This window comes from Python bivittatus, unplaced genomic scaffold (assembly GCF_059951505.1).
Source record: "Python bivittatus isolate LINGU-HERP-01145 unplaced genomic scaffold, Pbiv_v1 ctg000700_np1212, whole genome shotgun sequence".
Lineage (NCBI taxonomy): Eukaryota > Metazoa > Chordata > Lepidosauria > Squamata > Pythonidae > Python > Python bivittatus.
This window is the reverse complement of record NW_028277098.1, coordinates 2,482,772-2,495,075: the sequence shown is the minus strand read 5'-3', so window position 1 is coordinate 2,495,075 and position 12,304 is coordinate 2,482,772. Positions and strand designations below refer to the sequence as shown.

The 12,304-nt window shown below is 36.0% G+C and overlaps 1 protein-coding gene across 1 annotated transcript in view; it reads left to right on the top strand.

Annotated features, from left to right (window-relative positions):
- Positions 1 to 11,617, top strand: part of KIFAP3 (kinesin associated protein 3) — a 78,495-nt gene extending 66,878 nt beyond the window's left edge. Inside the window, exon 20 of the mRNA XM_088153277.1 lies at positions 11,127 to 11,617. Coding sequence (XP_088009403.1) covers positions 11,127 to 11,238 — 112 coding nt within the window. The 3' untranslated portion in view covers positions 11,239 to 11,617. The remainder of the gene's footprint in view (positions 1 to 11,126) is intronic.
- Positions 11,618 to 12,304: the final 687 nt, after the last annotated feature.

Here is a 12,304-nt window from a genome sequence, read left to right as displayed (position 1 = left end):
TGTGGAAAACAGATTACGTTTTAGGTCATATTTATGCAGAAATACTGAAAATTCAAAAGGGTTCAACATTTTTAATCATAGTTTAATCATAGATTTTTGTTTGATTGGATTAAGATATTATTCAATAATAGTTGTTTCTCTCAGTGGCTATGACTTAATTTGTATTAATTTACATTAATGCACACCAAAGCAGTATTTATAATTTAGATAGGTAATTTTATTTATTTGCCAAATTTATAAGGCTGTCCAATTCCATAAAAACTCTGAGCAATGAAAATTTCAATTTTCTGCATGTCCCAGGAGAAAACTGTCAAAAATGGTCAGCTTTTGAAACTTAGCAGTAATTCCCAATGTTCTTACTTCTCACTGAACTTCCTCCAGATGTGCTGCTAGGAATAGACCAGCTCCTGAGTTATAAGTTATCTGGGCTGTATAAACTGATTTAAACAATAATTGAACACAATGTAGAAGTGTTATTAAAGAAAATGTATGTTACATGCAGGTCTGAAAAAATAAAAATAAAAAATAGTAAATGGGAATGGAATGTGCAAATGAAAACCTGTTTATTTTAATGAGTTTAGCTATGACCTTCTCAGTTTCAGTCCAAAGGAAAGAATTCTGATTTTATTTTTATCCTCCCCCTCTCCCCAAAACAGCTTACAGAAGTATATGAGACAGAAACAAGGAAATACAATGTTCTGAAGTTGACTGGTCCAAACCACTTGAGTTAATGTGACAGCTCATAAAATAGAACAGTTTTTAGGTGGACTCTGTTTTAGTTTGCCAGAGTGAATTTTCTTGCAGGAAGTAGCCTGAAGGTTTATTTTAATTTCCAGACTGTGGCTTTGATCTCCCTGTTCTGTCACTTCTCAGGTTACATAGCCGTTTTTCACTGCAGAAAATCTGCAACAGTTAAATGGAATAAAATTTCTTCCTTAGTGATCACTTGCTGTTAAATGCCAAGCTATGGCCAGAAGAATCCTTGTAGACCTCCATTATATGGTACAAGGGGGACACTTGATTTAATCATCTTGTCTTTTGTAATTTTTATTGTGTTTTTCTTTTTAAAGTAACTGTATATCTGAACTAGCATTTGTAAAGCTAGACTCTGATAAAGGGGTTTTTCAATGATAATAAGCATAACAGAGCTAGATCTATAAGTAACCATGTTTGAATAATTCCAAATTAAGGAGCTGGAGTAACATTACCAGTCCAGATATTAATGGGTTATTTCTTGAGGGTGATATATCTCTTGCTCCATTTTTTAAAATTAAATAGAATATGATTGTTCAATTGGTGCAACATGACTTTGAGGGTAGCCTATAAAGAACTTTTACATACTCCTGCATACAAAAATCTATGCAGCCCTGGTCAAATTTTATGTTTCAGTAAATCCCTAAGTAAATAAAAGCCAACACAATCTCTACAGGGTATAAAGTTAAGCACAAGATTTTTCTGCAAATTTCAGTGTGTACATAGTCACATGAAATTGTTTACAGATAAGAAAATATGAATATGGCAGGTGCAGAAATTTGGACACTTTTCCAGTTGATTCAGGGCTTTTTTAACTGTGTACTTGTTAATAAGGTTCTAAAATGTGATTGGCTTGTTAGGGCTATAGTTAGCTAGGTGATGACAATTCCAAACTGAACAAATAATCTGACTCTCTTAACCTATCTGGTTGTGATTGCTGTTCTGTCTACTTTCAACCATCATGGGCTTCTCTAAGTAGTTGTCTGAGCATTTGCAAATGAAAAGAATTCACTCTTATAAAATGGGAAGGCTATACAAAAATCTCTAAATGCTTTGAGCTAGCAATTTCAAATGTGAGAAACATTGTTAAGAAATAGAAGTTACATGGAATTGTTGAAGTCAAGTCAAGATCTGGGAGACCAAGAAAAATCTCTGCTAAAAGTGCCTGAAAATTGCCCATATCTGCAAAACAGAAGCTACAAAAGACCTGCCGAAACACTGGGCTAACACTGGAGTAGATGTCCACAGACTGACATCACATTGTTGCTTATACAACAGGGATTTATTTGCATGCCACTGAAAACCTTTTCTCTAAACCCATCACAAAAGTAATCTTAAGTTTGAAAAAGAAACCCTTGATAGGCCTGAAACATTTTGGGAAAAAATGCTTTGGACTGAAAACAAAAATATTGGCCACAGCAACAAAAGATGCATTTGGAGAAAAAAGGATGAAGCATTTGAAGAAAAGAACATCTGGCTAACTATGGAGGTGGCTCTATTATGCTTTGGAGTTTTATGGTAGCCAGAATCACAGAAAATATTGTGCTGAAGGAAGGAAGAATGGGTTCAACTTAATACCAACACATTATAGAAGATAATGTTCCACAGTCGGTAAAGAAAGTGAAGCTGAAAAGAGCTTGGATATTTTATCAAGGCAACAGCCCAGAACATACCTCCAAATTGACCATGAAGTATTTGTAGGAAAGAAAACAAAAATGTTGGAATGGCCTTCACAGTTCCCAGACTTGAATAATCTATGGAGAGATCTCAAACATTATTCACTACTTTCTTATTTTGAATCTATAAACAACTGTATATAAATAAGTGTTTAAATTTGGAGAATGACCATAGAAGGAGTCAGCTTAGCCAATGGACTTCATAGGTACTTGTGATTATAACAAAACAAAAGAAGAAAATAATTTGAAAGGACATATTATAAGACAAAGTTTGGTAAAAATTCAGAATCTTTTAAAAACAGTAAGTGTTCTGACTTCACCATTAGCTTCACTGTCAAACTTCAGGAACAACTATAGAAAGAAAGATTTAATCACATATGCCAATATGGTATATCAAGATTCAGGAAACAGAGTAAAGACATAGCAAGAACTGTGTGATGAAGGTAGGAATTTACTATGACTGATGTATTTACAAATTGCTGGAAGAATAAAAAGTGTTTTCAAAAATGAAAGAAGGTCTTTGAGAAAGATGACAGAATTTGAATCACTTAGGAAGAAACCCAGATTACCTATTAGAATGTATAGGTATACATTGTTATTGAAATATGACACACCAATGGAACAAATCAAAAACTGCATGATAAATTGGATGCAGAACTTCAGAGAAATAATCACAGTATGGGAAGAGCTATGGGGAAAAAATCAATAAAATTCACTCCCTGTTATAATTTAAGGGAAAATTGGTATAAAATGTTTATAGATAGTATATAATTCTGTCAATAATTACCAAGATAGACAAATTATTTTTTATTTTTTTATTTTTTTATTTATTATTAAATTTATATGCTGCCCAACTCCCAGCAACTCTGGGTGGTTTACAAAATGTTTTTAAAAAATTAAAACAAGAAAACAAAAAACAAAAAAAGAGTAAAGATAGCAAAGATAACCCAAATGGGAACAAAGAAAAAGAAGAAAAGGGGGCTTCAGTCATGCTTGCCAAAGGCCTGGGCAAAGAGTCAGGTCTTCAAGGCCCTTTGAAACACCAGTAGAATTTGACCTTTTCAAATTTCGGGGGAACTCATTCCAGAAGTAACAATCATGTAACAATTACTGTTCAAAATACCAAAATAAAGAAGGAACATTTAATCATATGTGGTGGTTATGTGTAACAAAACTAAAAATCACTGCAAAGAAATACATCAAAATATTCAGAAAATCCTAAAAATAAAATTTGAACTGAAACCACAAATATTCTTATTAGGTATAATTCCAGAAAACATGAATGAAAAATATCACAATTTACAAAGATAAGTGTTGACAGCTGCAAGAACAAATTTGGTACAACATTGGAAAAAAAGAACTTTGCTGACCATATCAGAAGGGGGGACCAAAATGGGAGAATATGCTGTAATGGCAAAATTGACAGTATACAGTATATCCATAACAGATATCTAACCAAATTTAAGCAAGAATTATATACTACACATTACACAGCAGAGCAAATATAGACATTTGCAATATGGTTTTTAGGAAGAAAGTTATGAGACCAATAAAAATAATAGATGAAAGGATTTAAATGTATACTAGCAATCATTTTTAATGTTTAATGTATAAATATCTAGGTTGTGGTCAATGGTTGGTGAAATAAATGAAGGGGATGATGTGTTACTAGAAAGTTTTCCCATAATGTTTTTATCTGTTCTTAGCAGTTGTTTCTTTTTTGTGTTATTCAACTGTTACTATCTAATTTAGACCATTTTTCCTTTGTATTTATTATTCTAACGATAAAAAATACCTTTTTTTAAACATTGCAAAATAATGTTTACATTTGTACCATGTAGAGGTTGTGTCACTTACATGTAAAATTTGACTCTGGGTGCATGCAACTGTATTACAGCTGATTAGGAAAACATTGCCAGTAGTGAAAGGATTCATTCATGTTTTCTGCCATCACCACATATTTCTTTTATTCCACAATGCATTGACCCCAGTAAGGGGCAGTGAAAAGTCTTACCAGTGTGCCAACTAAATATAACACAGGCACACATTTTCAGAAGCTGTTATGAAAAAGTAATCTATTCCTAGTCCTTGTTTTCAATTAAGTTTCATTTATTTACACTGTTTCTCCAAAATGGGAGGGAATAAATGTAGACAAGCTCAATATCTAAAATGTTCCCCCGTGGTGGGGATGTGATGGGGAGCTTTAATTGTTTATCTGGATTCAGAACCTGCATACTTTATCCTTGCTTATTCTCTGACACACCAATTTTTGAGGCTTTTTGTTCTGCTAATACAAGCCAAACGAGGAGGGTGATGGGATAGTGGGATGAGAAAGGCAATTGAGAGGCTATTTTACACTGAGAATTTATAGGGTTTTTAAAGTTATGATCAGTTTGAATAATTTACCTGCAGTATAATTGCTTCTTAAAATTGGCAAGTCTTATCTTGCTTTAGCTCTGCAATAGAAAATTCAATGATTGTATTTTAATGATTGTAAAATTAGTTTCAGTTAAAGCATGTGAATTCAAAGCAGTACTTTATTCAATGCAAAAGGAAACTGATTTTCTATCAAAGAATAAACTGCATGGATCCCAGACCCCCTTCATATTTTTTGTTATTATGTATTATGTATCCTTGTTGCTTAGGCAAATGTTCATACTAGAAATACAGGTTAATTTAGTTTTTTAGGCAAAAATCAGAATAGATGAATATTCTGTTATTGCAGATTAACAAGCAGTGTCTCAGTTAAGTTCTGGAAGACTGTGGACAATGCCAGCTTCTATGGGTTGGATGGGTTTTGTAATTTTTTTAATGTGGTTTTAGTTCTCCAAAGCATCTCACCTTCAGGAATCCTGAATAGATGTGTAATTTAACTTTACAAAATTTATCTTGCATTTTTGAGCACATTTTCTCTTTGGCAACATCTTAGAAGGAAAGCTTAGCTGTCACTGTGAAGAACTCCTAGATTATGCTTAGTAGTCTGAATAACCCTAAGATTTAAATTTATTGTGCTCAAGAGAAGTGCATGTAGTAGAAACAGTAATATAACTGATATTTGGAAACAATTTTAGGGGAAAAAAATAAATAATTAAAAGTCCCTAGGATAAGACATTCAGGAGTTAGTGCTACACAGCAATTAGTTAATTTAAGCTGCTCTCTGCTACAACACCATCTTCCTGTCACTATGTAATTGGAGAAAATAAAGCAGGAGAAAATAAAGCTTCCAAATCTGTGGTGTTTATCATTACCTCCACCAGTGACATAAATCTTCTATGACTTACTATTTTTACATAGAGAATGCTCATCGATAGAAAACTTTCAGGGCTTCCCATCAAGTCTTTGTACAGTTACTGTTTAACATATTATTGTAGCAAGAAATGAATGAAGATGCTATGAGAAAAACATGAGGGTTACAACTGACATTTGCTTCCATATTCCAACATCCCACCACTGGTAAAATTCTATAAATTAAGTACATAATAAAAATCCTGCCTAGAAGCTCCCACAGTTTAAAAGGTATTATAATAGTTTCTTTGTCTTTTGTATTGATTTCACAAAGGTACAACAGTTCATATGATCTGAAAAGAAATCAGAGTTGTTTGAACAGCATGAATATATCAGAGCATAGTTTATCAGCCAAATAAAAATGTGTGTGTGTGTGTTAGGCTGCCCCACTCTGTTATGATTCTGGGCAGTTTATAGAATACAACCATCAAAAACTGTAAAAATGAAAAATTAAATCATCCAAGAGAAAGTCCAGAAAAAAAAATCAGTTATCTAAAAGATCAAAACATCACTTATGGGGTCCATCACCCACTCCGACCCAGCACTTGGAAATAGAGCCAGGTTATAAGGGCTCATTTAAATAGGGCCTGAATACAGTGGGGCAAAAAAGTATTTAGTCAGCCACCAATTGTGCAGGTTCTCCCACTTAAAAAGGTGAGAGAGGCCTGTAATTTTCATCATAGGTATACCTCAACTATGAGAGACAAAATGGGGAAAAAAATCCAGAAAATCACATTGTCTGATTTTTAAAGAATTTATTTGCAAATCATGGTGGAAAATAAGTATTTGGTCAATATCAAAAGTTCATCTCAATACTTTGTTATATATCCTTTGTTGGCAATGACAGAGGTCAAACGTTTTCTGTAAGTCTTCACAAGGTTTTCACACACTGTTGCTGGTATTTTGGCCCATTCCTCCATGCAGATCTCCTCTAGAGCAGTGATGTTTTGGGGCTGTCGCTGGGCAACACGGACTTTCAACTCCCTCCAAAGGTTTTCCATGGGGTTGAGATCTGTAGACTGGCTAGGCCACTCCAGGACCTTGAAATGCTTCTTACGAAGCCACTCCTTCGTTGCCCGGGCGGTGTGTTTGGGATCATTGTCATGCTGAAAGACCCAGCCACGTTTCATCTTCAATGCCCTTGCTGATGGAAGGAGGTGTTCACTCAAAATCTCACGATACATGGCCCCATTCATTCTTTCCTTTACACGGATCAGTCGTCCTGGTCCCTTTGCAGAAAAACAGCCCCAAAGCATGATGTTTCCACCCCCATGCTTCACAGTAGGTATGGTGTTCTTTGGATGCAACTCAGCATTCTCTTTCCTCCAAACATGACGAGTTGAGTTTAGACCAAAACGTTCTACTTTGGGTTCATCTGACCATATGACATTCTCCCAATCCTCTTCTGGATCATCCAAATGCTCTCTAGCAAACTTCAGACGGGCCCGGACATGTACTGGCTTAAGCAGGGGGACATGTCTGGCACTGCAAGGGTTGAGTCCCTGGCAGCATAGTGTGTTACTGATGGCGTAGCCTTTGTTACTTTGGTCCCAGCTCTCTGCAGGTCATTCACTAGGTCCCCCCGTGTGGTTCTGGGATTTTTGCTCACCGTTCTTGTGATCATTTTGACCCCACGGGGTGAGATCTTGCGTGGAGCCCCAGATCAAGGGAGATTATCAGTGGTCTTGTATGTCTTCCATTTTCTAATTATTGCTCCCACAGTTGATTTCTTCACACCAAGCTGCTTGCCTATTGCAGATTCAGTCTTCCCAGCCTGGTGCAGGTCTACAATTTTGTTTCTGGTGTCCTTCGACAGCTCTTTGGTCTTGGCCATAGTGGAGTTTGGAGTGTGACCGTTTGAGGTTGTGGACAGGTGTCTTTTATACTGATAACAAGGTCAAACAGGTGCCATTACTACAGGTAACGAGTGGAGGACAGAGGAACCTCTTAAAGAAGTAGTTACAGGTCTGTGAGAGCCAGACATCTTGCTTGTTCGTAGGTGACCAAATACTTATTTTCCACCATGATTTGCAAATAAATTCTTTAAAAATCAGACAATGTGATTTTCTGGATTTTTTTTCTCATTTTGTCTCTCATAGCTGAGGTATATCTATGAGGGAAATTACAGGCCTCTCTCATCTTTTTAAGTGGGAGAACTTGCACAATTGGTGGCTGACTAAATACTTTTTTGCCCCACTGTAGGAGCCATATGAATCTCGAGCAGAATGATGTTCCAGAGGACAGGCACAGAGAAGGCCCGCTTAGATAATTGTAGAGGAGGAAGAAACCTCCTTAGTATATAGTTTTGAGCTAAGGAATATGTTACTCTTTAGTAAGCCCCATGTTGTGCTAATAAGATGCTGCACACCCACAGATTATTCCTATAATACATTGCTGCTTCTGCCAAATTAAGAGAGGAAATTATGGTGTTGCTTTTATGTATGGATTTGAAAAAAGGACAAGTAGCCAAATAATTTTCAAGTAAATTAACGAAAAGACAAATGCAAAAGTAGGACGTTATTCCTACAGAAAGAAGGGGTTGGCTTGTTTTTTAGTATATACTTCCTTTAGCTAGTAAAACGTTCAATGGTTGTACCTTTGTTTTTTAAAGTGAATGCTCCTTTTGTAACACTGAAGGGATAGTCAATATCTAAATAATTCATTTCCTATGTCCCTCAAGCAAATTAAAACATACAGATAGTCCTTGGGTTGCGATGGCAATTGGGACTAGAATTTCCATTGCTAAGCAATGCGGTTATAAAGTGTGATGTCATGTGACCGCATTGCTTAGCAATGGCAATTCTGGCAGTCCCAGTTGGCTTAACCCCAGGACTGCATGGACTGTTAAGTGGGAAGAGGCGGGAGTCCCAGGGAAGAAGCATGGTGGAGGGGTGTGCAGGTGCCGCAGGGGTGGTGGTGGAGGAGTGGTGCTGTGGGCAGGTGCTATGGAGCGCAGAGATTGGGGGTGCTGCATGTGCACTATGGAAGGCGGGCAAGGAGTACTAAGACAGGCAGGGATCTGTTATTCTGTAATGGAGGTCCTTGGGAGAAGGACTTGTGGGAAGCTGGCAGGGTAGGTTGCAAATGGCGATCATGTGACTGTGGCTCACAACATTGTAATTGTGAGCTGAGCACCTGGATCATGACTAAGGGGACACGGTGATGGCCACAACTTTGGGGACTGGTTGTAAGTCCCCCTAGTTCAGCGCCGTCATAATTTTGAATGGTCACTGGACAAGTGGGCATTACTCAAGGACTAACTGTAAAGATTAAATATTATAACATAGAGATATCAGGGGCTGGTGTTATGGCAGTAGGCCAGGGATCCCACCATTTTTGGGCTTGAATTTTTGAAAATGTATTGACAGGAAGAAGTAAATTTAGTTATAAAATGGCTGCCATGGTGGCCATGACCATTAATTACTTTCATTTGGTGAGGTTGCTTCCAGCCCTTCCCACCTTATGTTTTGATTTTTTTCTGAGCATACAGGCATGCATGTAAATAAAACACTGAGCTATAACTATCTGCTGTTTTCATTTTTTAAACATAGTGTAGAAAGATCATTAGTTTGAAAAGACAACTTTATATAATTTTCAATTCTCATTTTGTATTTTCACCATTGAATGCACTGGTCAGTTATATATCCCACCTTTTATTCAGGTTGTCAGTTTCTATGAATTTATCTGCATATTCACTCAGGTTTTCTAATTTAATACATCCTTATGTTTTTAGAAAAAAAGTTGAAATCAGTTTTGCATGTAGGTTTGAATCCTTACCAGCATGTATCTTGGGATGTGGGTTATTCCTTGTAATCTAAATGCTTTAATACAGGCATGGTTTAACATTGCAGAGTGACATATCTGAGCCACTGCATACGTAAGTCATTTGGAAATACCAAAGCATCACAAGCCCTGAACATTAAGACACTGCACCTAATTACTTACATGTTTCTTGAACTAAAAGTATTGATTTGATCAGAATGTAATTAAAACCATGATTCTCTCTCCTGCCTAATTAAAAATATATTCAGGGGTAGTTTTGGCTAAGTTGAAATAGATTGAAACTGTCTGGAAAGAACTAGTGATAACTAAAGATGATAGCTTGCCATCTAGTGGTTCAAGAATAACTTCTAAATAAACAGCAGGCTCCTGTAGCAAAGAAACGCAAGAAGTTGGGCACACAAATTCTGCCGTTAAGGAACATCAGGAGTTCATAGGAATTTTTATCTTCATCCTTAGATGTAGTTGGTTCTAATTAATAGCATATTAATATTTAAATAAATATCTCATACAAAGACTGGAAAAGAACACAGACCTTAAAGAATTGCTGCTGGTGAGAAAAGACAGCAATCTGATGGAAAAACAAACCTATATATTCAAAGCAGCTTCTGCCAGCAGCAGTTTTGCTCTTGAGAATGAAGTAATGTCAAATGGACTTAGCACAGATTGGAATTCAAAGAGCTGACCATTTTTATTTTCATATCAGAACATTAAAGGGTACTGTCTGGTTTACTTTGGGGTAAGTCTTTTCCTTAATGTAGTTCAGAGTGTCTTGACATTTATTTGGAAAACAGTGAGAAAGCAGATTTCTCATTGGTCATGTGTACACCTGGTTATGTGTTTCTGTATTTTTTTACAAAAACATTCATTCTAAATAAAACATACTTGGTGGATGTATGTCTTTGTACATGCATGTACTACTGTAGACTAGTAATGGTTGGGCCATTCATTCAGCTCATAAACTGAGGAGGAATCTCAGTCTTTACTTCTAACTTGGAAGACCATAATTAATATTCCTAGGCCACTGACAGAGAGTTTCCTTGGCAATGGAGAACTGCAGTTGAGGTTCATGTAGCACTTCAAGGATGCCACAAATAGGAATTGGGGGAAAACTAGTCCTGGCAAGTCAAAGCCAAATCTACATTTAAGTACATTTTTAAAAAATCAAATTTGGATTTCTGCTTATTAGAAGAAACATTTAAAAAATCTAAAATACTTATTTATAACCAAAAGAAGAGGAGAGAGACTACACTGCCTGGGAAGTTGTTAGCCTGTGCTTGGGTTTTTTCCTGTCAGATCTGGATGCTGGACTCCTCACCCCAGTTTTACAGTTTGTATATTTTCATCTTTTGGAAGACAAGAGGAAAAGTTCTATTACTATGCAATAATACAGTAACAGACATTGTCTGTCGGGTATTATGTTAATATCAGGTATTGTGCAACAACGTACAAAAATGGCTTTGATGATCATAACTGGCAATTAGATTGAATGGAGTTTATTTGGTATCCTGCATACAACTGATATTAAACAATTTACTATTCTTTATTGTTATTCCCCAAACCCAAACCTTTTTGCATAGGCAACGTTCTACATCTGTATTATAAATGCTAACTCTTGTCTTTTTTTAATAGTGTTGCAGTGGATGGGTTTGGCCAGCCCATGGGTATTCCAAGCCGCCCGACTACTGCTTACGGTTATCGACCAGATGAACCTTACTACTACAACAATTTTGGATCCCGATAAAGCAATCATATTTAACTTCCTGTATTCTTGAATTGTGTCTTAATTAGGACTCCCCCCCCCGTTATCAATGCATGATGCTACTGTTTACAGGACTGTAATACATGTTTGTTGTCATCCCAGGAAAATGTTAGTAATTCAATTATTCTCTTTCTTCTCCACCCGTACATTATTTTTCTTGGGTTTTTTTTCCAGATGCTGGAATCTACTAACTGGAAAGTTAATGTTATGTATATTAAGCAATTAATTTAATTACATTAAAAATAGACTATGTGATTGTTACACTGTATACCCAGGGTCCATGAGTTAAACTAATATGACTACTTTGTTTTTGAATAAAAACTTAATTGATGTGTAAAACATGTAATTGGCTTATCCTTTCTAACTGAGTAATATTCTTAGATCTGTACCTTCCCTTTCTGTGAGATGTTTTCCAGGATGTGATAAGTTGTACTGATGTCACTTCATAGTAATTATACAGATGTGCATCTACATTATGACTTTAATATCAATTGAAATAAATGTCAGGTTGTATAATGCTGTTTGCAAATTGCAGGATAAATGATAACTTTGGTACTTATCCTGTGTTAGAAATGTTCTGCACAGTACCAAAAAGACAGTTGCTAACAAGAAGCCAAGGATACATTTAAGCTTAATTATTCTTTTTCAGGAACAGTGACTAAGCAATACAGTATACAGTAATTTCAAGATGTGTACAGAGTTCCTTTTTTCACCAACTTTCCCAGCAATATTCCATTGTAAATCTTTTTTTACTTTATCTGGAACCAAATAACAAACATCTTTGTGCAATCACATATGTAAGATCTCTGCATCTATTAAGAAAAACAGTTCAGAAATTTCTAGATCACAGTTTCTCAAACTGGCACCTTCCAGATGTGTTGGAATTGCAACTCCTAGAATTCCTAGCCAGTTTTGGCACACTGGCTGAAAATGTTCATGGTACTGAACTGGGGAAGAAAGATGTTCAGTTTTGCAGACATTATCCTCTCTAGCAGCGTAGCCATGTACCGTGAAAGGAAAACCGATGTAGCTTTTGTGAAGGCCTTCT